This window comes from Numenius arquata, chromosome 2 (assembly GCF_964106895.1).
Source record: "Numenius arquata chromosome 2, bNumArq3.hap1.1, whole genome shotgun sequence".
Lineage (NCBI taxonomy): Eukaryota > Metazoa > Chordata > Aves > Charadriiformes > Scolopacidae > Numenius > Numenius arquata.
The window spans coordinates 40,079,045-40,105,319 of record NC_133577.1 but is presented as its reverse complement, the minus strand read 5'-3'; the positions used below and the strand labels follow the sequence as shown (position 1 = coordinate 40,105,319).

The 26,275-nt window shown below is 38.1% G+C and overlaps 1 protein-coding gene across 1 annotated transcript in view; it reads left to right on the top strand.

Annotated features, from left to right (window-relative positions):
* MTA3 (metastasis associated 1 family member 3) overlaps positions 1-26,275 on the top strand; it is a 138,001-nt gene that overhangs the window by 74,589 nt on the left and 37,137 nt on the right. Inside the window, exons 10-16 of the mRNA XM_074163119.1 lie at positions 1,856-1,930; positions 7,127-7,185; positions 10,316-10,440; positions 11,702-11,853; positions 12,361-12,583; positions 21,004-21,090; positions 25,890-26,036. Coding sequence (XP_074019220.1) covers positions 1,856-1,930; positions 7,127-7,185; positions 10,316-10,440; positions 11,702-11,853; positions 12,361-12,583; positions 21,004-21,090; positions 25,890-26,036 — 868 coding nt within the window. The remainder of the gene's footprint in view (positions 1-1,855; positions 1,931-7,126; positions 7,186-10,315; positions 10,441-11,701; positions 11,854-12,360; positions 12,584-21,003; positions 21,091-25,889; positions 26,037-26,275) is intronic.

Sequence of the window (26,275 nt, the reverse complement as noted above, 5' to 3'; positions counted from 1 at the left end):
TGCTTCTTTCAATTAGTGTTTAATAAAATTCGGTCACGAACAGTGTGTTATTCTGTGGCTGTTCACAGCTTCTCTGGCAGTTGAGAGCAACCTCTGGAAAATTCATGTCTCTGCAGTGTTTTGTCCTTTAGGTGCGTAGGTAAACAGAACACAGGATAGTCACACTACATCTGTCAAACAGGTTTTCTGAGTTGTGAATCCAAAGGATTATGGTTATCCAGTCCAAGCACCTTAATTATCTTTCTTTAATTGTAGATGCCTACTGAGTGAATGAACATAAAGGTGTCACAATCATAGTTAAATTAAAGTATATTCTAGAGAAGGTCGAGCATACTCTATAGCATGAATGTGTTAATAAGCATTCAGGAAGGAAAATAAATCTGGAGATGCTAAAATGTACTCGTTGAGAATGGCACGTAGTTGGAGTGACAGTGTTTCATCTGGGTGCCAGGAAGAATATGGACCTAGAGGCTGAGAAGCAGCTCATCTGTCACCTCACATCAAACACACGTTCCCATCACTGGCCTTTGCTTGGGCAGATTTCTCTTAAGGCATAATTTGCCTGAGAAAGTAAAAGGATTTTAGTAAACCAAATTATCTTGCTGTTTATTGGAACATCAGGTTATGCATTTGTTACACTGCTACTTATTAATTAAAATGCAAATGGACAGGGATTTACACAGTGTGGTACACTGCCTGAGAAAGAATTCACAGCTGAGTCTGGATCTGAATCCTGGCTCCTGAAAGGCAGAGGTGGGAGCTGGTCTCAGTTCCTAGTGTCTGCAGGCATCTTGGAAAACTGGCTGTGAGCTCCTGCGTGCAGGGAGAGGCAGCTTCATAGGGTGTTCCTCTGTTGGTCTAGGAACTTAATTAAAGGTTCAAGAACCAATTCTTTTTGCTGAAGGCTCCAAAGTGGAGTGAGTAATGTTGGAAAGGTAAGTTTCCACACATGTATTTTCTGGGATTTCCTAAAAATTATCCTCATTTCTGAAAAGCAGAGAATATTAGTGTTAATGCATGCTTCTAGAAAATACCATGCACAAAATAGTAGCATGTTTCCAGGTTATGAAGAAAAAATGCATGAATTTTGTAAGAGAATTATTAAATTATAGAAGGATATATGGAGCTAAATAGATTATTTGGTAGTAATTAAAAATGGCTGCTGTATGCTTTATTTTCTCTCCTAAACTTAGGCTAATACATTTTCATACCAATGAACACGTGCACCCAAAATAATCATCATCATCATCAATTGCCCTGAGCTGAAATATTGTCAGTATCACTCTTGTTGCTCAAGGTAGCATTTGTCCCAAGCACCCTTTAGTTTCTTGTTTAATGGTTGAGAGCATGTGGAGGTTTATACAAAACGAGTGGTATTGTATGAGCGGCTGAGTTGTTATGGGACTTCAAAAACCTCTGAACTAAGTACAATAAGCATTGTATTTTTTAAGAGTAAAATTGTCATGAGACTCGAACACAGTCTTGTCAAGATGATTTATTTTAGTCCTGATACACTTCATAATAGAGATATTACCTTCTGTTTTTCCTGATCATCCAGAATCTGGATTCTGTTTTGATCATTTTGTTTAACTGTATGGCTTAAACAGAATAAATTACATTTGCATATGGATGTATAATATTGTTGTAATTCTGCATCCTTGTTAGAAGGGTTGGAAGGGTTGTGTATCATTAATAGTAATGTGTTCCTTTGTGTATGGATTTTAATGTAGGTATTTAATATATTCACATTTTAGTATTTTTGTATCAACTAGACTTGACTTTAACATGTGTTTTAATAAGATGTGAACATTGCAGTTTCTTGGAACCGCTTTAATTTGTAACAAATGTTTTTCAGCTCCCTTGGAAGTCACTGACTAGCATCATTGAGTATTATTACATGTGGAAAACCACTGACAGATATGTGCAGCAGGTAATTTAATGACTTTCAGCATGAACCGGTCTGCCATGTTCTTAAAAAATCCGAACTTGTTAAAGCATTAAAATCTGTTTGTGTTCTTAAAAAGAAATATAGTGGGAGGCCTGTAGTAATATTTTGAGCTATAGATCAGTGGTTTTGTGCTGTTCACAGGGTGCATTGTCAAATCCTCTGATGCCTACTGTACATCACATAGCTGTGAAGAGCTTTTTAAGCCAATTTGTATTGTATGCTGGTTTCTGGCTATGTGATTCCTAGTTTGTTCTTGCCGCAGTTTGGGATAAGAAGCAAATGCTTTAGGCTGTGAAGCTGTGCATGGGCTGACGGAAAAGGAAAAATACACTGTGTTAAAGTGGCTGCTAAGATTATGAACCTTTTATTGGTACTCCATGATAAAACATTACTTTGGCATTACCAGGATTTTAAAAAACGGAGAACGTTCTGCATGTAGTGGATGTGTTCATCCTTCTCATTGAATATTCAATTGTTTGGGTTGCTCTGGAGCACAAACATGATATGATTATATTGCGTACCAAAACTGGAATATTTTAAGCAGATTTAGGCAAAATTTCAGTATTGATGCTTTTCATATATTGCAGTTTTTATATTTTTACTCCTTGTTTAAGATATATAAGATAAATATAAAATACTTCATTTTCATTTCTGATTTAACATTTAAGTTTGTACCTTCTTGTTGCATAATTAGTGGCTATGTACAGCAAATTGAAAATAAGTTTTATGCTGTAATGATTACAGCTGTATTGTTAGATGGATCTAGTGTGTCAGAAGGATGATTGCTTCAGGTTGTTCTGGTTTATTTGAAAGTGTTTCTACGTTATCTTGTTAGGATATGGAAAGTAAGGGTAAAGTCTTTTACTACATAGTAGAGTCTTGGACTATCAGTAGGACCTTTTAGTTCTATGGATCATACAAATAGAAGATAGCATGCTGTGTATAAAAGCATGTTTTTCTGAGTTTGTTGCCATTCATTTCACTTTTAACACTTTTTTTATTTTCACTGTTAATCTTTATCCTAGAAAGGTATTGCCAGCAGAGATTTGTTGTGCTGTTTGTTAGCTCTTAAGGACTGGGCAATGGATGATATTGAAAAATCAGATAGAAGGATTTCATTGATACTGAAAGCCATGGAGAAAGGATAAATTGAAGTGCAAGTTGACTTTTGTCAACACTCTTAGGTTGCTCAGAGACTGAGCTTGTTTCCCATGAAATTTTTCTGAAATACTTGCTCTGGAGTGGTTGGTGAAAGACTGAGACTCCCTTTTCTAAAGTGCCCTAGGGCTTCGTTGTGATTCTGTTGCTGCAGGGATGATGCAAGGTGTGTGATGGTGTGTTGAGTTTATGTATCCTTTTGCAGGATTAGATTTTAACCTCATGTACAAGAAAAACACATAGGCTTTACGATTATCTACAGCTTGAATACTCTTATAAATCCCTGAGTTTTACTTGTAACTAAGTAAATTTAGAACATCCTAACTCAGAACATGTCCATGCACCGCAAGATTTAATGCTTTAGACATCTTCTTTCAGGGTCGTGCATGTTCATCAATAACAACACCAGAGTAGGCCAAATACTTCATTTCTATCCTGGTGACAATTTCTGTAATCCTTCCTAACAAAAGATCAGAACTTCATCCTGCGCTTGTTTAGTTTGTTCTAGAATGGCACAAATAATACAGTTCAGCAAAAATTATGTCTGTAGGGGTTTGTTTCCCCACCAGAAACAAGCTGTGATAATTGAATGTATTTCAGGGAGGAAATATGTTCAGTAAGAAAGTGGCAATTTCAGAGTCATTCTTCTCTAAATATCAGGCTTGAGGGGAAGGGCAGCTTGGGGGAATGGGAAGACAAAAAGGTCGATGTACATACTTGAATCTTAGGCATAAAATACAGGCCCTGAATTCTAGATCAGTGTGATTTTAATATGAAAATATGCTCTTTAATTATCTTTATTTCTTTGTGCGAGTTGGCTGCATTGTGGCAGGCATAAAAAAGGTTTCCTAGTCATAATTGCTACTAAATGTTATTCTTGCTTGGTAGCTAAAGGTGGTGATTTAATGGCTGCGGAGATACTGCTGCCACTTTGCCTTCAGAGCATGTTCCCTTCAAGTCAAGGTGAAGGGAAATAGATATGTTAAAGTTCTCAGTCTGTGCTGAGCCTGTCTAGCAAAACTAATTCAGGTCTCCAGTAATCATTCTTGGTGATATGGCACCTTTCATGACCACTACATTATATACTGTTTGAGGAAGGCCAGGTGGCTCGTTCCGCTGAATGAAATGTGTTCTCATTATTGGTGGTGTTCTCATTAAAAATTTGATTCAATGCAAAAAGACTTTTACTGAGACTTTTCAACAGAAGAAGGAAGAACATATGTAAGGATAACTAAATTACTGTACTACAATAACATATTGCATTTCCTTGACATTTATTTATTTCCACTGTTGAAAACAGTACTAACATAAGGAAATTGTAATTTCTTAGGATATTTGTCAGTTGATACTCATAACAAAAGTTCTTAAAAAGAAATAACATTTGGTTTCAAGGGTAGTTGATTAAAAGTAATAGAGCCCAGGAGAAAAGCTGCTTTAGTGTAGCTTGACCTCCCCTACAATGCAGTCTGTAAGACTTGTTTGATATAGTTACTGTTTAAGATCAGATGTAATTTTTTTTTCAGGAAAAGCATCAGGTCTCTTTGTTACATTGCTCCAGTGATTTATTACCCTCATTGTTACAAACTGGTGCTTTGTTACCATCTAAATGTTTTCAATTTCGACTTCAAGCCTTTACAGTTTATCAGTTTTCATCCTCTAAATTTCAACAGGCAGAGGTTTCATCTCAGAAGTTGCAACTATTTGTTGATAGCTTTGTTTCTGCAACCTTTCTTCTATCTCGGTACTTAAAAGTTGATAGGTCAGTGTGAATTCAAGCTGTGACATTTTCTGTTGCTTTTAGAGAGCAATGGTAACCATAGTTTTAGTGCGTAAAAGTATAGCTTATACTTAAATTGCATTGTGTCATTATTTTGTAGAAGGCAGTATGTCATTTACTTTAGTAAATAAAGGAGGAAAGCAGTTGCTAAAATTGCATTCCTTACAACCCCCATGCTGGTATTAAAAGTATGCTAAAATTTAATTAACGTATATAGTCACTTCTCACTGACACTGCTATCAAGGCTTAATACAGCTTCCTACGAACACCTTTATATTTTGATGGTCCTTCAAGGCTGCTTTCCTCATTTCTTACCCTTTATGGTGTTTCTCTCTTTTGCTCTGATGATCTTGCTAGGTCTGTAGTGAGATTTATTCATTCTTTTTGTAGAATGGGACCAGTTTGTTATGAACCCATGTGGAACACGTGTTACCTTCTGACCTGCAGTCTCCCATGCTTTTTCAGTTGGAAAACAAACTCTGTATTGTTGGGTATAACATGAAAAGGGAAAAGAGACAGTTATGGAAACCCTGTAGCCTGACACTGTTAAGCACAAAGAGTTCACTGTGGAGAGCTCTTCTGCTGGGGCTGTGGAAAGTTCTCAGATTAAAAGCTATCAGTTTGTGAGACTTGGAGCCTGCTGCTGCTCTTCTTCCTTCTCGCTGATGGAAAAACCAGCTTAGGGAGGCAGGGCACACGGTGTTTGCATTTCTGCTCTGGGCCTGTTGAAGGTAGTGTGGCATTGCTAAGCCTGGTGCTGGGGAAAGACTGCAACTGCACCAGATGTGTCAATGGAAGTCACTTCTGTAGCTCCAAATGCAGCTAGGCACCTGTGAACAGCAAAAAACTGATAAAAAAAATAAAGCCCATCTTGGAAATAAATGAAAAAGGACTCTTGTATCGCACGGGAATTAATTTGTGGTGGTGTGGACTGCTTAGGATTCTTATTTGTCATAGATTGCTCCTCAAAAATGCAGGTTTTATAAATGAGAGTTATGGTGATGGGCAGCACAGAGGCAACTGTCTGAAATGGAAAAGAGCAGTGGCTTAGGTGAGGAGGCTTACTCAGGCTGCTCCACCAGTGAAGCTGATTAACCCTGTAACTCGCCCCATGGCTCAGGAAGAGACTCTCAGGGCAGAGTCTTTTGATGATACTTTTCTCAAGATAGGAAATATCTTCCTGGATTGTGAACATTGCAGAGATTGGATATCAGAAAATAGGAGTATAGCAGAGAAGAGACTTGGCTGTTGTAGGAGAAATGGACGACTGAGTTTTGAACACCTGATAAAGAAAGGGGGAGTCTTGAGTGGCAGGGAGGTAGCGTTGGTCTGTTATCGCTGGATATCAATATCCTCCCCCCCACCTTTTTTTTTTCCTCCTCTGCGATAGAATTGACCTTGTTTCAGCTCCTTTTCTCCTTTCTATGTTTTTTCCAAGTGAACAGAAGTAATGTCTTGAGGTACTGGAAGAGCAGGGAAATAATCTTTCTTCCTTCATCTTTTACATACAAACGTTTCAGATAACCAGTAGACATCTGAACTCTGCATTTCTTGTGCCATTGATGAAAAAATCGTCTTAGTTACTTCTGTAATATATGGCAATAACTAAAACTTCTTAACATTGCTACCTTGAGTGCAACACGTTGTGAGTTTGTTGCAAGTATGAAGAAAGAATTTAGTAAATTTCTCAGACTGTTTTGACAGTAGGGTGGCTGGCTGCTGCTGCTGTGTTCCTGAGCTACAGTTTAAATGGCACTTAACAGAAGCAGATGTTTAGTTATTTCTAACAGTCAGTGGACTTTACTGTTCCCTTTCCTTATACTGCTTATAAAATACTAGCCCCAGGCTTGACAGAGCGCACAAGTATTGAGTTACGTGACTGATGAGGACCTCATCATTTGCAATTTCATTCATTATTTTCCACTTACTCTGCAGTGAGGGTTAGCCACAATGTCCTACATGTTTATGTAGATGTAATTTATGTGAATTGTAATTGTCGTTTTTACAGTTCCGTTGTAGCCTGTGAGTTTTACTGGGGAGAACAGTATACTGTAATTTCAAACTAATAATATAAATAGAGAACTCGTTTTTCATGGTTTTCATCTTGTAGATTTCTATGCTTGTTTTGGAGGCTCTTGTGGAATCACAAAATAGAAATAATTTAAAGATGGATTGTGTGCAGTTTTATGAAATCTCATACTTGAATATAATAAAATATTTTAATGTGTTAATTTTTCAACTAGAAACGTCTGAAAGCGGCTGAAGCAGAAAGTAAATTGAAACAAGTATACATCCCCACCTAGTGAGTATAACAATAAAGTCTTTTTTTTGAATAATGTACAGGTAAAATTGAAACAGTAACATGCAGTGACATGCATGATATTTTCTTAGTCATCTTTTTAATAGTTACTTTCTAAATATTTGTTATATACAAACAGAATACACAGAGTTATAATCAGAAAATACCACAAACTCTTGTCATAAGTGAAACCTTTGTACTTAACTCGGCCCATTGTCTTTGACCTGCAAACTGCCTGTTCTGGAACAGTGAAAGTTTTACAAAACGTAATCAAGTGCTACGTGGACTGCTCACATGCAAGAAAGGCCTTATTATTTAAAAAGCAGGTTTTCCAGAATAATGGATTCTGAATCCCTGTAGCACAACACTTCATTATTTGTGTAAATGCAATGTTTCAAAGTAGAAGAAGTTGTTAATGTAGTTACAAATAAAATCAGATACATTCCCATTACAGTTTTAATCTTGCTGATACAGTCTGTTCTTCTGCTAGAGACAAGAGATGTTCTGGCTGTAAATTAAAGGTATCACACAGCCTGAAATCTTTAATCTTTGAGCAAGTCTTATTAATGAAATCTGTTTTGTTCTGAGGGGGTTTTAATCTGTTATTTTAGATTTTAACCCAGTGCTGTATTTGCTTTTGTTAACATGTAGTTTACAGAAACAAGATATAATCTGTCTCTTTCACATTCATAATTTCCTCATGATTATGAGAAAAGAAAGGATTACAGATGACATTCTTTTAAGCTTTCTGTGGGTATATTCAGTTTACATATATGGGAATTTCCCATTGTTATGAGTATTTGTATAGCAAAAGACTAGAATATCAAATTAAATACTTTGAAAATCTACTGTTGTCTTTTTGATGACTTGTATAAATTGTATACAACAGAGCTTCATTTCCATATCTCATACAGACTTTTCTCTCTTAACCATTTAATAATACAAACAGCAGATTGTTAAATTCAGTCTTTTAATCTCATCTCTTAAGAAATGTTGTGGGTTTTGAAGTCTCTAATCATAGAATGGTTAGAGTTGGAAGGGACCTTAAAGGTCATCGAGTTCCAGCCCCCCCTGCCATGGGCAGGGACACCTCCCACTAGAGCAGGTTGCTCAAAGCCCCATCCAGCCTGGCCTTAAACACTTCCAGGGATGGGGCATCCACAACTTCTCTGGGCAACCTCTTCCTGTGTCTCACCACCCTCACAGTAAAGAATTTCTTCCTAATATCTCATCTAAATCTCCCCTCTTTCAATTTAAAACCATTACCCCTCATCCTGTCGCTATGCTTCCCGATAAAGAGTCCCTCCCCATATCTCCTGTAGGACCCCTTCAGGTACTGGAAGGCTGTTATAAGGTCTCCCCAGAGCCTTCTCTTCTCCAGGTCCATGCCCTTCTTATGTTGGGGGCCCCAGAGCTGGACGCAGTACTCCAGGTGGGGTCTCACCAGAGTAGAGGAGCAGAATCACCTCCCTCGACCTGCTGGCCTCACTGCTTTGATGCTGCCCAAGATGCAGTTGTCCTTCTGGGCTGCTAGTGCACATTGCCGGCTCATGTTGAGCTTAATAAGCTAATGAATGAGCTAATTAATGAGCTAGTAAATGGTATCTTTTTTTAAAAAGCTGAAAACTCAAGTATGAGGAAAACTTTAAGGTGCTCAGTCTTTACATAATGCTTTTTTAGTTTCATTTCCTTGGTCCATGTGGACAGTTCAGGACTTCTGCCAAGATATTCACAGTAGGGAGAAGTTGTATTGAATGACAAAACTGGGTTTGAAATGCAGGAATTTTGTGCTTTTTATCTCTCTTTGTCTTTTGCTTCCATGTAAGGACAAAATCCATAGTCAATGGTAAGAGGGTGGTGGGACTTCTCAAGTCTTTGATAACTATGCAATCTCATGGGCAAATGGATTGTTAACACTCTGTTTCAAGACTGATTTATTTTATCTGAAATCCGAGCAGAATTGATTCTCAGAACCAAATGCCTTTTTGAACTTGGTCATAAGGTATTTCCTGTAAAAGCGAGGTTCTGTCCTTAATACCAGGGAGTCTCTTTCAATTCGTGGCTTCTCTGGAAGGTAACTAAGCAACAGATCATAACATGGGAGACGTAATCATCTCTTGATCCCTTCTCTTTTACCTTGAGCCCGAGGTCCTTGATAAAGAGTATCTGGAAATGGTAAAAGTGTCACTGGATATGGTGAAAAAGGAGGAGGCAGGAGACAGACTTGCTGGTATTTGGAGTAGAGACTTGATACAGCAAAGGTTTCTTCAGTTAGTCATTTTAACTGATCTTGGATATATTTTATGCTACCAAAAGTAATGAACAATCATCTTGGGAATCAGCGTATCCAGCCTTGCATTGTATTGAGAGTATAGCTTGTCAAAGAGGTAATTAACACCCACAGAGCTGGAGCTTTGGAGATACTGTACTTAACCTATTGAGGAGTATATTAATTCTCTCTGAATTAACTGACCTTAAAGTCCCACTTCACTGTATTAGTAGGTAAAATAATCATCATAATAATATAATAGAAAAATTCATCCAAGAGCAGTTGTTCAGCCTTCTCAGAGTAAAAGCAGTTTAGGACACGATCCAGGCAGAACAGGCTGATATATGGGTGATCTTTGCCAGGCTTATAGGACAATCACATTTACTGCAGTTGCTGGGGAGGGATTTACTTCTGCTTGAGATACGAGGCTGCAGGACCTCTTCTCGGGTGGACAGCCTTGTAGCGTTATATTCAGTGTTACTGCTGTTACTTATTACACTTCACCCAAAGCCCAGCCTCGCCTTGTAAATCTTCATCTGTTGACTGGAATCGCCTTCTTAAATTCTGTGCTGTTGTCAGGCTTATGCTAATGCTTGACCCCAAGACTTGGTCTTCTACTAGCTTAGACCACGTGAGAGCATTTTATAAAGATCTGTAAACTTGAATATCAAAGCAGCTCTTCACGTAGCAAGTCTCTTACAGTGCTGAAAATACTAGAGGAGTATAAAAATCAGTCATGTTGTTTACAGCAGTTTTTACAGATGTTGTCACCACACATCAGAATTCCAGAATTAGATTGTTTGTTCTCATGTTGACTAACTGGTTAGTAAAATTTTTCAATTTTTTTTATTTTTTTATTTAAAGCAATAAACCAAATCCCAATCAAATATCCAGCAATAATGGGAAACCTGCTGCAGTCAATGGAGCAATGGGAGCCTCGTACCAGGCACAGGCTTCGCTAATAGGGCGGGCTTGTGAAAGTTGCTATAGTAAGTACACTTTTAAAAATAATTAATAATATTATTTTTTAATCTTAATATGCACTTTTTAAAACAAATGTATGTACTTTTGTTTGCATGCTATAGGAGGAGGGTAATTTTCAATTGTGTGGCAGAAGTAAGTTAGAGCTGGCTTCACCATGTTGGCTGAATATCACTATTCAAATCCACTTCCATAAAAAAATGATGATTTTTTTTAACAATTCAGAAAGTACAGAAAGATAAAATAGTATAATATGATGGCACTGATAATGTTTTTCCTTTACCTTTAAAATACTAGATTCAAATTTATTTTTGATTCTCCTCTAAGTCTGAAGGGTTTTTTGAGTTGTTGTTCCCTGCCCCCACTTCTGTAGTTGTTGGGGGTATGCATGTTGGGTTTTTTTTCTACTATTTCGTGTATTTCTGGTGGTCCCTGGTAGACTTCTTGAAATAGCAGCTTTTGACATAGGTTATATGAAAGAAGATGTAATAAAATCCAGAACTGGAAAGAATTGAAAAGGCCTACCATGTCAGAATTCTTTACTTATCATTGCTGTGGCTCTCTGTGTCTTTTAACACCAACGCAATTAAAATCATATTCTGTATATAGAAAGTTCCAGTTATATTGTTTGTTGGGTTTGGTATCCTACTTTTTAAAGAACAGTTTTCTTGTGAAAGATTACAAAAAGAAAAGAAAAAATGGTTAAATTACTGTTTCCTGCTGAGTCTCCACATGCAGAAGATAAAGGTACATGTGCGTCTCCAACGTCAGTAGGAGAAGTGCTTGTCCTTTTCTTATATGGCTCGACTTATAAGTACTCACTTTGCATGATTTGGGCAAAAAACCCAGATCTTTAGCAATTCTGATAAGTAGCAAGCAACTTAATAAGCCTGTCTTCCAGGGTAAGATTAGAAATAGTGGAATGTTTATAGGGTTTGGGGTTTATTTTTCTGTTCAGGTTTTTTTTTTTTTTGGTTGGTAGTGGTTTTGGAGTTTTTTGTTGTGCCCTGGAAGAAAATCTCATCTTGGCAATACAGAGTCCCTTGTTTGAATTAAGTAGGGAAGTATTTTGAAATTTCTGTTTGGAGTTGACTTTTGGGGGGCTTTTTTAAAAAAATACACTAAAAATCCAAGTTCTTCTTTTCTCCGTGTGAAATGTATTAAATACCCATATAATTCTCATAGGGAATGCCATCTATTAGAGCATTTGGCTTTATTATACTGAATGTAGCATGCACCACTTCAGCTGTGCTGTTTTTTCCTCCTTAGCTCCACAGTCTCACCAGTGGTATTCTTGGGGGCCTCCTAATATGCAGTGTAGATTGTGTGCATCTTGCTGGATTTATTGGAAGAAATATGGTGGCCTGAAAATGCCCACACAGACAGATGAAGATAAACTGTCTTCCAGCCAACCTACAGAGGTAGGATTGCGTAGATAAAATTTCCTAAAACGAAGATGTGTTGCTTTATACAAGACTGCTGTGATTTGAAAATTTAATGGAATGAGGTTTTATGTATGTGTTCACCTTTACTGTTATAAAACATAATTTATTAATCCTTTTCCTGTCTTAAGTAGAACTGAACAGTGTACAGGTCCTGCCCTGTCTTTATATGACCAAGTCCTAGATAAACAAACATCTACTTCATGCAGTTTTGGTGGACAAACATCATTTTGTTAATCAAATGGTGTGTTATCTATAAAATGTTGATACGACTATACTATATTTCATATAGAATGGCATTATATATCCACTCACAATAGAGCTCTCTGCTGTGTTATACAGCTTCTTGCATAAGCCCCTTTTTTTGTGTGTGGTGCTTACCCATATTATTTGATTAACATTGTGGATTTATCCAAACTGTGGATGTTTTTAATGCTGTGATTCAGATGTATGTGTTATGATTTTTGTTTTGTTTTATTTTTGTAGGAGTCCCATGTTAGAACTCATATGTCCCGGCAGGCCACACAGGGAACTCCAGTTCGTAACACTGGAAGTCCAAAGTCGGCAGTGAAAACACGTCAAGCTTTCTTTCTTCACACAACGTGTTGGACAAAACTGGCCCGTCAGGTCTGCAAAAATACCCTCCGGCTGCGGCAGGCAGCAAGACGTCCCTTTGTCCCTATTAACTGTGCTGCCATTAAGGCAGAATGTAAGATGTTTTTTTAATTCTTAGTTCTGTGTGCTGTGCTTCCCACCCGTTTTTGTCTTTTAATTTTATTTTCTTTTTCAATAAACATTTCTTGTCTATACGCTTTTGCTTTTCATTTTTTCATTTGTCCAGCATATCACCAACACATTGGGTAAAGTCTGGCCGCCTTGAACAGATTTCAGGCGGGGGAAACATTTCAGTGAATTAGGAGAGAACTATTACCTCATTCACTTTAAAAAATTGTCATTAAAAAAAAATTTGGGGCAGGGAGGGGAAATCAATGCCATGACATAAAAAACATGCTTCCTGCTAGGCAGCGTGAAAGAAGTTTGGTTTTATATTGTTCATTTATTCTGTTGCTGAGCAGAAAGTATAGATCTGCACTTTTTTTCAGTGGGATTGGTCAAGGAATAAGGAGCTGAGGATGCATAAGAATTTAAATCTGGCGTGTAACACAGCCCCTTATTACTCTTTATTATTATCAGATGGTGGTGATAGCCATTATTATTTCATCAGTTGCATATTTTTTTTTTGTTTCTGTTCCAGTTCTAAATTTTAGTTTTAAGTAAAATTCTGTATTATGCTTGTTCTTTTTAAAGCTGGAATATAAAGAACTGATAAACTCAGTAGTAGTATAACAGAAGCTTATGTGTGGTTGTAGATAGCAACAGTAATACTCTTTGTATGCGTATGTGGGTAAGTTCTGCTGCAAAGTCACTGAACAGTCCAGCAGGTTTTGTACCTGCGCTGAGCACATTGTTTTACCGCTCACACTGTTTGGTTGTTTCCCAGCCCTTCTGTGGAGCAGTTCTCTGAGCAGACACTTGGTATTCCAAGATGTGCTGTGGCTGTCAATTGTATTAGAATTGAAGACACTTTTTTAGAATATTAGATGTTGGGTTTATAACCATGTTTACTGCATTAACGCTAAATGTTTTCCCAGCATATTTAACTGGGATGCTGATGATGTCAGTGTTAATTGTAAGAAATTTACTCCATAGAGGCTTAAAATCTGGTTTAGAGTAATTCTTTTAATACCAGCCATTCTTCACATGCAAACTCTTCACCTACTTCTGCAGTGATCCAGAGCTTGGTAACCATTTCTGTTTATTGTCTTTGTCTCATTTAGTTGTCCTGTTCACCATTTTCTTTCTTCTCTCAAAGCTGTGCAAGTCAAGAGCAGCTTTCAGATTTAAGGAAGCCATATATCCACTGTGTGGAAAAAAATGGATTGTACTTTCATGGAAGAAATGTGTCTAAGGCTGGACTAGGATTATATTTTTAATTCTCAATAAAAATAACTTATTTTTTGAGAGGAAAGAATTTTAACTGTTAATTTATGTAATTGGCACTGATTTCTGGAGGAAAACTAATTTTAGAAATTCACTTGAATCTTTTTATCCTTATCCCTATTTCTGTTCGCTCAATGCGGTAACTCAATTCAAAAGAAGATGAAGCTGTTGTTTAAGGAAGAAAAAAAATGTTTCATCTAACTGTTAATCATCATACTGGAAAAGTGTTATATACCCAGTTCAACTCTAAAACAAAGGAGTGAAAAGCTGAGCTTTTAAGCAGGAAATAGTCATTCTTGTATCGGACTGGCAGTGCTGTGCATGCTTCCTCTTTGTTCCCTTGAATGAAAAAGTGCCACATCAGATTAACATCAAGAGCAGAAAGGTATTTTTTTCCCTTTAGTCTCTGTCTTTCGTTATTCTTTTTACTTAAAGCAAAATTTGGACCTTGCAATTTCATCTTTTTGAATGCTCATGCTTCCTGATTAGGTCTAAAGTAGATTTTAAAAAAAGCAAGCAAAGAAACAAAGTCACAGTTGTGAATGCTTTTTGAACACAACATTCATATTATTTTATAATAGTGGAAACCAGATTATACCTCATTTAATTAATTTAAGTCATGTTTCTCTGTGTGTACATACACAGGTGTATACACACACGTGCACATATTCTGTTTCTGACAATATCTCTCTTTCTGGTATCGTACAATGCTCTTACCTGCGTTACCAAGACATTGTCATAGTCTTACTCTAGTAAGTAAGTAAAAAAACTATTTTCTAGTTTTGTTCTTGTACTTATATCTGGTGACCTGTGTTCAGTGCACTCTGTAGTTTTTAATGTTATAACTAAATAGGCTCTCTTCCTGAGTGCCTTGAATCCTTTTCTACGGATAGCTTGATGCAAGTAATTTTTTAATTTTTAAATGAGGTATTTAATTAACAGTAAAGTTTTTATATGTTGGATACCACTGAGTAGTTACCATATTGAATGAATATCTGTGTTGGTGTTACACAGGTTAACAATCATGCTTAGATAACAACCTGGCCAGAGTGGCAGGTGGCTTATGATGTGATGTGGCATGAAAATGAATTTGGTTTGGAATTTGTTTTCCACGGTGGTGTGCTGAAACGTGAATCTAATGACTTCTTAGATGCTTTGTCAGACGTACTTGACTCCTTGTGTGTGCCAATCCACTGCTCGAAAACACAGCTCTGTTGCAGCAGGCATCATATCAACACTCAGAAACCATAAAGTCTAAAGGCAGAAGGGCGGCAGGGCACTTACCCAGCAGCGTACCAGGTTTTATGCCTTCTTAGTTGTATGCAATTTGTTGAAGTGCCAGGTAGTAAATGAAGATAATTCCCAGCTCTGAGAAAGAAAGTCTGAACGAGCCAGTCAGAGCTTGTTCATAAAGTAAATTGATTCTTTGCATTCCACCTGAACTCATCTGCCGATGGTTCTTTTGTCTTGGAGGGGCATGGAAGCCTCTGAGAATGCTAATCTCAGGCCCCACCATCTTCTAGGTGTAAGCAGATCTCAGGCAGAACATTTTTTTATTATTGTAATTCTACCCACATAACTCTCCCTCGGCCCATTACATCCACTGGCAGAAAACAATGTCCTATTTTATGTTCTTTATTCCTTCAGTTAGTGCAGAGAATTAGATTTTTCTCATTAACGAACCATATAGCATGACCCCTGCTCAGATGCCAGCAGGAGGTAGTGGAGAGGATGTGTTTACATCCCAGTTTAATCTAGGGATGGTGACCAGGAGTCTGAGAAGGCATGGCATCTCCTGCTAGGAGCACAGCCCGTCACAGAAACCTCAAACTTTGTTCTGCCTGGAGATAATAGACTCGCTGTAGTTGTTGACAATAAATTTGTCTGATGGATTTCTGGGAATAATTAGAATTGGTGAATTGTTTTGGTTAAGAGGAGGTTCCCATGCTCTAAATTAGGCAAAATACCTTCTTTTTAGTTTGAATATATTGAAAGTTCAGCAAAACTATGCTGTCTGTGGAAGATTTCTTAATTAGAGGAAACCAAAGTGGGCATTCTTCTCCAGACATTCACTTACGAGACTGGGTCTGTTTCCAGTTTACGAGAATGTTGATATATGCATGGCAGTGAGCCATGCATCTGAGAGCCTTATTACTTCAGTGCAGGAAGATTTTTGAGTTGTCTTTTTTTTTTTTTCCCCTGTTCAGGTATAGTTTTATCAATATAACTATATATGTATTAATTATAGTAATTTAAATTTGGATAGCTACACTCCGTCTATGTAGACAGGATTGTCAAAATGTTTTCAGTGGATAGTAATATATTATCTGTATAATATATATAGTTATCTGGAAATGGGTATACTGTTCGTGATCAAAACTTAACATACCTTTAAATCTGCAGATTTAATAACAAGTTTGGTACACGGTACTTGCTTGTTACAATCTGGTTTGGTAAAACAATGACAAGTGAAAATTAAGTAGAATATGCAAAATGTTACTGATTTGTAAGCATACAGCCAGTGTTTAACTGACATAAAACTACCCGTTCATCTGAAGTGGGTAACATTTATGGGTGTTGGTTCATGAGCCGTTTTACATCCTTGATTTTGATAGCTACAGAAGATCTGTTGGCTGCATCAAGGATGAAGATATTTTCTCTACTGTTATCTTTGAATACAATTTGTGTCAGATTTTAGTAGCCAGTAAAATAATTGAAAGAACACACTATTTTTTCCCAAAATTTCTAAGAATACAATTCAGGGGATACATAGAGCACAGTACATTTATTATATAATCTGAACTTTAATAGAGATATGATGGAATGTCAAAGAGAAATAGCTCCCTAATGAGTCTCTAAGCTTGAGACCTACAAATCTAGTTTAAAAAAAAAAAAAATAATTAAAAAACCCTTTCAAATCTAAAAGAGCTTGCTGTCATTTTCTCCATAGCATTCCTGATTTCGTTGACCTCTGTAATACAAGAGTTATCACTTTTCTAGGTTAAGCCCTTGGTCTGTTTAAAACCTCATAAAGATTCCATTTCACAATGTGGTTCGTAATGTTGTTCCCTGGAGTTTTTCTAATTGTAGTGTATCCTCTTTAGCATTATGGTGCACCAAGTTATACGCACTTCAAGATACAAGTTTCCCATCATTTTAGAATGTCGCATGTTTTCTATATGCATATCATCATAATTTTTAATATTCTCATTTAAATTTCTTTTTGAGTGACCACTCCTAATATTGTCCAGATATTTTTAGAAAGCTGCTGACACTGACTCCATGAATTCTCTTCTGCATGGTGCTGGTGTAGAACTCATTGTTATATTTGTATGTTACAGTCATTTTACCCCTTAATAATTAATTTTACTTCTATTGCTTGATGCTGCTGATATCCTTTACAATCAGTTTCAGCTTTGATTATGCTCAGTAATTTCTTATCAGGAAGCTTTAGCTCTCTGATCACCTCTTCCTGATCTTTTATATGTTGAACAGCACAGATCCTTTGGAGATTACACAGACAATTAATTTTAATCAGGTGCTGATCCATGAAAAAAAACTTCTCTTCTACGCAGTAACAGCTGGACAGCACCGGTCTTCGGTGACACAGTTCGTTAAAAGCTAATTGAAATGCCATGTTGGGTGCCAGACCAGCTGCATGTGTATGTGTCTCGATTCCTTCAGAGGATCCCAGCAGAGCTGTGACACTTGCAATCCCTGGTTTGCAGCACGTGTAGGTAGGGAGGGGCCTCTGGAGGCCTCTAATCCCACCCCTGTGGAAAGCTCAAGTGCTCAGGGCCTTTTGTCCATATGAGATTTGTGTATCTCCAAGGATGGAGACTCCATGGCTTCTTCGGGCACCTGTTCCAGTCTTTGATCAGCCTCACAGTAAATAATCTTTTCCTTACATCTAACGAGAATTTCCCATCACCCAGCTTGTGTCTGTTGCCACAGGCAGCAATAGTATGTTGGCCTATCCCTGCATACTTCCAAGAAGGGTCTGGCTTGGTCTTCTCTGTGTTCAGTCACTAGGTAATTACAGGTGGCGATTGGGTCTCCCCTTGGCCTTCTCATCTTAAGACTGACCAGGCCCAGTTCCCTCAGATCCTCTGGGTACATCCTATGCCCCAGCCCCAAACCAGGCTCTCCAGTTCCTGGACTTTCTCAAGTATCATTTATAGTGGGGATCCCAGAACTCGACCCAGGGTCTGGACATGGTTTCACAAGGGCTGAGTAGAGGGGCTGGGTCACCTCCCTCTTCCCACTGGCTGCAGTTAGCCCAGCAAGGCCCAGAAGGCAGTTGTCCTTCTAGTTGCAAGGACACACCGCTGAATAATGTGAACACATTAAACGTTTTCCATTTACAAGGTCATTGTTGGCTCCCTTGATGTTTCTGTATTTAACTGTGTGCCTCTATTAATAGCTCAGCCCTTTTGCCAGTCTGCAGAGCTGCTTACTGAAGAACGTTATCACATTTGCCGTGTTTTTGTTCTCTTGAGCCAAAACCAGTCTAAGCAGTAGTTAAACGCCAGTAGTGTACGTGCTCAGCAGTTTCTGTTTGGATGAAATCCACCTGGTCCTGGTAACTTTTTTTATTCATTAACCAGTTTGTTTTGAAGTATTTCCTATGGACTCTTTGATGTGACACAGTTCTCACACTCTCCTCATAAAAGCGTTCTGGAAGTGACCTTGTTTAAGTTCCTCTGCATTGAGCATGGCCGCAAAGAATTCATTCAGCTTTTCTGCCGTGCCCTTATCTTTCTTCTGTATTTTCCTCGCACCTTGATCGTCTCCTATTGCTGCAGGCAAAACCATGCTTTCTGCTTTTGATATGTTTGAAAAAATATACTATCAAATATATACTCCAATATTTTTTTTAAATACATTTTTATTTCTCATAGCTTCCACTATTTTACTGGTCTTGCTAAGATTTCTGGTGTTCACGTGGAAGCCCATGCTTGATTTTAGGACTTTTTTTTCAATTTTGTGTTTGACAACTTCCTACCTAAATTTTAGTCTATGATTTTACACTTGTGATGCACAATCTAACTTTGCGTTTTTCTGTCTGTAGTGCATAAGGATCATAAACTTTATTATATTTTTCGTGGGAGTAGTGTATTGTAGATTAAAGTTTGCTGCTGTTAAACATAGTTAACTGTTTTAATAGATGGGTGTGCTTTGGAATACCCACCCGGTACCTCTGGTGAACGTGCTTTGCCTCAAACATGGAAATTGTGCTCTCTTTGTAGTCTGTGTTCTCTGTCAGCGTATTAATATCTCACCATGATTCAATGTCTTTTTTTACAGTGAAGACAGGTAGATGGAAAATCTTCTTGCTAATTACTTCTTAGGCAATGCTTTGCTGTTCCCAAAGTAACTATAAAATACTCACTGTATAGTCTGTGCTTATTTTACCAAGGGAGACAGTGGAGACACATCGTTCTACTCTGTCACTTAAAATATTTCAAGTGTTGTGGAATATTAAAAATATTCCAGGCACAAAGTTCAGTGCATTTTTTTCACTGAGGACAGGATATTTTGTTATAAAGGTAAAATAATAAAGTACTTCATGTACTCGGCGTTGGAGCTCTGGAACCTTTGGGCTTCCCAGATACCAGCTACCATTTACGCTTAGCACATATAAGAATTTCAAGTAGTTTCCTTAATATATGGAACTAAGTTGTACGTTGTCTGCTGCTGTCAAAATATCAGCGAACATACTGAAATACTTATTTCAGTCATTGCTGTGGTTTCATCACCTACAAATTTTTTGCACATAGCTCGATAGAATACCTAAAGGGATTGTAAATTTTGGTTTTTTCTTGTATGTAAGTTGTTGTGTATAGTGTCTTATCCTCTTCATGTGTCTGGGTACTCCGTATCTACTGCAGGAATGAAACAAGCAGGAACATTTTGGTAAAACAAGGTGGGGATAAAGTGGGATTACAGTTACAATAATCTATTTATAACATCTAGCTTTTGTGAAGCTTGTTAGAAAATGCAGATCTGCATTAGCACGTGAAACCTGTACAAAGAAAGGTGTACACATATGTATGTATGTATATGTAGGAAGTAATTCCATGTGAGGGAATTCTGGATCTACACAACCGACATACAGTTTTGTACAAAGCAGAATACCTGTGTTCTAGGGATACTGGAAACCATATATGGGGATTACTTATGTGTTTTTGGAAGCGAGATAACCCAATCCTTCTGAATAGTTTTTAAAAAATATAGCATAGTTCCAGTAGTCTTGAAAGTACTGAAACCTCTAGAGTCTTGTGAATTTTTGCCTTAGGCTGATTGACTCCGCTGTCTAAGTGTAAACCTCTTCATAGTAACACTTCTCTGTTCAGGGCATTTAGACAGATTCTGTGCTTGTCTATTTGCAGTGCCTTTTAAGTTGTGAGTTCATAGTTTCAGCATCAAATCAAGGTAGTTACTGAGCCGCTAATTTTCATTTACTTTGCAGGAAGTTCCCATCTTTAAGACCTTTGAGCTCTGTCATACTTGGTTACAATTGACTACTTTGTTTGCACTAAAGGGTTTTTTAGGGGTTTTGAGGGGTTTTTTTAAGCTTCACCTTGCTGTGATAGCCCCCGTGTTCTCTCTTACTTACTAAGATTGATATGAATCACCATGCCATGTGAGCAATACATGACCAAAATCAGTATTCCCAGCTTTAAATCCCCCCTTACCTTCGTATTACTCCATTTAAGGGGCAGACAAGCTTGTAGAAAACAATGAAGAATTTAATGCAAATTCTTTTTAATAGCCAGAGCTACTTTTATTTTAGTACTCGTGTTTTCATCTGTGTTTCATTTACATAGCTGACTGTCTCCAAAAAGACTTTGTAGGCAAAAAGTGCAATTAGATTTGTGTTAGAACTTATATCAACTTTAAAAAAAAAAACAAAACAAAACTTAACACTACCTGCATGAATGAGGACATGGCCTGCCTTTACATATCTATCATTATTAGCATTGATGGAAAAAAAAGAAGAATATGGGCTAAAAAGAAAAAAAGAAATTTGTGGTAAAAATGTAAGTCAGAAACTGGTTGGTGTATCCTAATTGTATTTGTGATGGTAGAATATTTAAACTGAGTTTCATTCTTTAAAATTCTCAGATGCAGATCGACATTGTGAAGTTGCTGGAAATCCTCTGAAGATCAAAAGCACCAGAAAACCACTGTCATGTATCATTGGGTATTTAGGTAGGTATCTGCCTCCATAGGAAAAAGTGAATCAAATGAACATTCAGTATTTACTGATACTTAAAAATCCTGTGTGCATAAAATGAGATGTATACTTGTAGTAAAAAAAAAAAACTATGAAGTTACTAAATTAATAAAAATTCTGGTCTGCTATCAGTTGCAAAGCTGGATGATTGAACTTGCAGGATGTAGGCAGAAAGCCTTCTGATACAGTTTTTAAATTGTGAAAGTGAAACCTGATGTAATTTAGGATGTGAAAAAATATTCTGGTAGTCTAAATAAATAAGCACTCAAAGGGGAGATGAGATACTCAGCATGCCCAGTGCTACTCTACTGTGTCCCTTGAATCCACTTGTAATGCTCCCACGTACTTCAGCCAGAATGAGATAATTTGATGACATAACTTTAAAAGATGCAATGAAATCCGTACGGAGATCATCACCAGGAGGTCAAGGTACTCACATAAGATAATAGAGAGAGGAGAAATTCTAGTAATTGTGATTCCTTATATAAAAAAAGAAAGTAGTCCTCTTTGCAAGAAACCACCACTGGCTATTAAAATATTTACATAATCCTATGAGAGGTGAGATACCCCAGAGGCTTTATATTAAATGAATACAGAGATCAATCCATTGATCAGAGCAGCAGTGAGTAATTCTGCAGCATGTTAATCCCATTCTATAGCAGTAAAGCTGAGGGGGGAACTCAGTGTAAATGTTTTTCTGAAAATTTCAATCAACAGGAGGTTTTTTGTACTTGGACAAAGTAAACAATAGCAGTCTCTGGGCTTACTGAAAGAGAAATTGGCTATTAATGCAGTTATAACTGTTCTTCCAGAACACAGAATTTAACAAAATCCAAACTTCAGGAAACCGCGTAATGAAGAACTAATGCCCACTCTCACTGAATTTTGATTCTTCCTGCCTTGGAGTTTAAGAAAAAAGCCAGTGATACTTTCCTGCGGGCATCCCAGCTGTGTGTGTTACGTGTCTTGTCGCCGCAGTGAACAAGGAAAGGGCTGCTTGGATGGACTTGGTGGAGCTGTGGTGATGAGGGAGCAAATCCGGCAGGAGATGGGTGGTTCATTGGGCTGACACCCTTTGGGTCATCAAAAGAAGAAAGGGCAGCGCGTGTTGTCTTAGAAGATGCTGCATGTTTTTAGTGCCACATTATTTAGTCGGTCAGGGGTTGTCGTGATACCTCTGGGAGCATAAATCTGTAGGTTTAATTGGGCTGACTGAATGAACAGCGTTGGGCAGCATTATGTATACTTAGGTGAGGGTTTTGTAGAAGATTGACAGTGCTAAAATACTCCAGGTAACTGTAGAGTCTGCTTAGCATCTGACTGTATGGGAAGTGAAGGTTATCTCCCAACAGCTGAAGGTAAATAGTGTGTGTTGCAGGGATATGAAGTGTACCCAGTGTAGTCATGGACATGTGTCTGAATTAGCTGTGTACAGATGGCAGAAAAATGGCTTTTTGTTTGCAATTTATCTTAGTGGGGTTTTTTTCAGTTTAGTTTGTGATGGATTTTTGTTTGTTTGAGATGTTTGTTTGCATATTCCAGTAAGTAATGCTTGCATTATTTTTCTCATAAAATTTAGCATTTAACATTAATTATCATGTCATAGCTTATGCATGAGGTATTTATTTTCTTTTTAAAATTCCTTCTATGCCATTCTCACAGACATTTATTGGAATACAGTTAACTGTGTCTCTAAGGGCACTACTGTTTTCAGCCCTCCTGGTAAGGCAGAGAGGATTTCAGTGTCCTGCTCCCCCATGGGTCATCACTTCCCTTTATCCCTGTTCTGCTTCTTGACTGCCAGTTCCTCAGGTGAGGTAGGTTAAGCATTAAAAGTAGGCCCTGTCCTCTGGAGAGCTGGGGCTAATCCCCTGGAATCTCTTCAGTCATCACTGTGCTTACTAAACAAAGCCCCTGAGGGAAACCCCTGGCTAGTTAAATGTCCTATATTACCTCCTAGTTATGAGGAAACCAGGCTAATGTTTCCAGCTGGGATACATGCCAAGGAGATGAGATGAGAGAGAGGTGCAGCTGCTTAAGCACCTCTGGAATCCAGGATCCTTATTTAAGTGTCTCAGTAGGAGACTTTGACTTTTCCTTGCTTTGGAATTGATTTATTTTTTTCACCCTAGTAACATTAGTGGAAATAAAAGTTTTTAGAGTTGTTGTTGCTAATTACTTGTTTGGGGGTGCAACCTGGTCTTATAATAAAGATCCCTAATAGATTGTTCAAGTATTGTTTCTTATTCCTGTTCTATTTTTATTTCAGAAATGACCATATAAACTGAATCTGGCCAACTGGTTATTTGTTGTGTGGCTAAAGGGGTAATTTGGATTATTTGGTTGTTATAGTTAGTTCTCTGAGTTAGCAGAAGGTACAGGTGGCTAGGAGATTCTCAGTGAAGTACTAGGCAATAGAACAATTATAATAGCAGCAGGAATTAAAAGATCCCTAATTACTATTATTCCATAATGTAATAGTATGATGGGATAATATAATTCAGACAAAAACCCTGAAATGCCTCATTACCTCTCTCAGGGGAGATGAAGCAGCCAGTTAGAAAGTGCTGATCTGAAGCATGCAAGTACTTGAAGGAAGTTTATATGCAGGGAATGAGTGAGTGTACGGTGTAAAGATCCCACGGGAAGGACTCAATCCATTGGGAAGTGGTCCTGGCTGTTTAATTAAGTTCCTTTCTAGAACTTAAAAGGAGAGCTTGGTCTTGCTGCCTTCCTCTACTGCAGAAAGAGAAAGGACAGCCTTTGTGGTAAACTAATGGAGTGTTAGTGACCTCCAGACTGAGGAGAAGTCAAAGGAAGGAAATGCTTCCTTCTTCAGCTCTTCATTCATCCTGAAAATATAAAATTATATCTCCATTACATCTCCTATACACTGTAGACAGAAGCCATTTACAAGTTTTCATACGTTGATCCAGCTGCTGGGATTTTTGTGGGTCCTGCTGGAGCTCATTGGCAAATAAGATAATATTTTAGGAAAATTAATAATTTCCCTCAGAAAATTGGAAAAGATTGCCAAATGAGGATTTTAGAATCCCAATTCAGGTCATCTTCAGCAAGCAGTGCAAACCTTTCTGTTTCAGTTGGAAGTTTGGCTTTAGCAATCAGTAGCGTTCAGAATATTTAGCACGCCTCTGTTCCTGGTTTAGTAAAAACGCAAAATTAGTGCTTGTTCTCTACAGCATGAAAAATGGGCTGTGCCGTGAAACCTGCTGGGGGTTTGGTGTTCCTAAATTCTCACGTTCCTAAACTGGTGTCCCTAAACTGAAGCCTGTGAAGGCTGTGGGAGCGAGAGCACGAGGCCGGGCAGGCGAGTGCTTGGATATCAGATTTCCTTGGTGTTTGTGAAAGGGGAAAAATCTGCTGTCGCAGTGGACTTTGACCTGGTGCAATGGTTTCTGTTTCTCCTGTGTGATAGCTGTGAATAGCAGAGGCTGGAGGGCCTCCTTCTTGAATACCTGACCTCACTTCAGATTTTGTATATTCCCAGCTTCTATACTTTTTTTAATTAAAAAAACAAAAAACAAAACAAACAAACAAAAAAAAAAAACCAAAAACCAAGAAAGGAGTGTTTTCACTTCAGGGGGTGCAAAATTAATTTTGTTCATCTTTTTTTACTCGCCTTGGACAGTTGACTCTCCTGATCTGTCTCCCAGCCCCTCTGCCCTCACGTTCTCAGCCCAGAGGTCTCTGCTGTTCTGGATGGCAGTGGGGTGGCTGGCCGAAATCGGGCTGCCAGCGCCTCGCAGCCTGCCCCGTGCCAGCAGCTGGTGCCCCGTGGCCGTGTCACAGGGACAGGGACCTGCCCTCGGCCCGTCTGACGTTCCTCGCAAATCCAGGCCTGCCCAAGGATGTATGCAGCGGTGGCTTTTTGAACCCAAATGTGTGACGGGAATAAGTTTATTGGTTCAGCAAATTCCTGGTGAAGGGCAAGCAGAGTCTACTGAGGCCTCCTTTCGCCACTTTTATCTGGCAGATAACTGAGAAATTTCCATAAAACCGTATCAGCGTTTGGCAAACGCAGCAGCTGCCACCCTGAAGTCTGCTGGGCAGATGTCACTGCCTCTCATCCACCTTTCTTCTTCCTCCTCCAAAATAATCCTACTCCCTGAACCACATTGGATACTGTGGGATGTTTGGAGATCCCCAGTGGTGACACTGTGTGGGAGTCCGGCAGTGCCTGGGGAACCCAGTGCAGACTTAACGATTTCTGTGTTCCTGTTGCAGTTTTGGGGTAATTTTAGCTTCAGCTCCCTGGCTGTTTGCACCTGGTGACTTGGGTTTGGAAAAACCCCTCAAAACTTCTCATTGTGACAGAAAATATTGAGTAGCTTGAGGTTTTGAGGTGATTTCACTATAGTAAAATGCTTTTATTTGCTTGCTTAAAAAGCTGTAGGTGTGTAGCTCCAATAAAAACCTCAAAACAGTAGGAAAGTGTAAACACAGACCTGTTTCAGATTGATGTGCATTACCTCTTCAATCTCTGAAATCATTACACATCTGCCCCATAGTACTGAACTGGGGCAATCTAAAGTTAAATAGATTTTTCTTATTTGGAAGAACTATAGGTATGAAGAATCGTGTTTGAATTGTTATTCAAGGTCTTGCAAACACATTCATGCTAAAGAAGCTTCCTTTTCTTTCATTAGAAATTGAAATGTAAATTTATGTTGAATAGACTATTTTTATTTAGTTATTTTTGAAATCAAGTACGTATGATATTTCTCTCTCTCTCTCTCTCTTTTGTCTCAAACAGAGATTCATCCTGCAGTGAAACCCAATGTAATCAGGTCAACACCAAGCCTTCAAAGCCCAAGTGCAAAACGACTGCTTGCACCCTCCGGTCACTCTTCACTAAGTATTTTGGGAAAAAGAAACTACAGCCATCATAATGGTCTTGATGGTATGTGAAGGGATAGAAAAAAAAATATTATTAAAGTCTCTGAATTGCAAAACTTTCTGTGGACCTGAGATGACATTAAATAAAGGGAGTACAGACCGACAGAAATGTAAGATACGGATAGCATATTTGTAGCATTGATTCTTAATGCAATCAGTGGTGGTGCTTATTCATTGAACATGGATATATTAATTCCATCTCTTCAAAAAACTACTTTTACCATCCTTCATACTGATCATGAC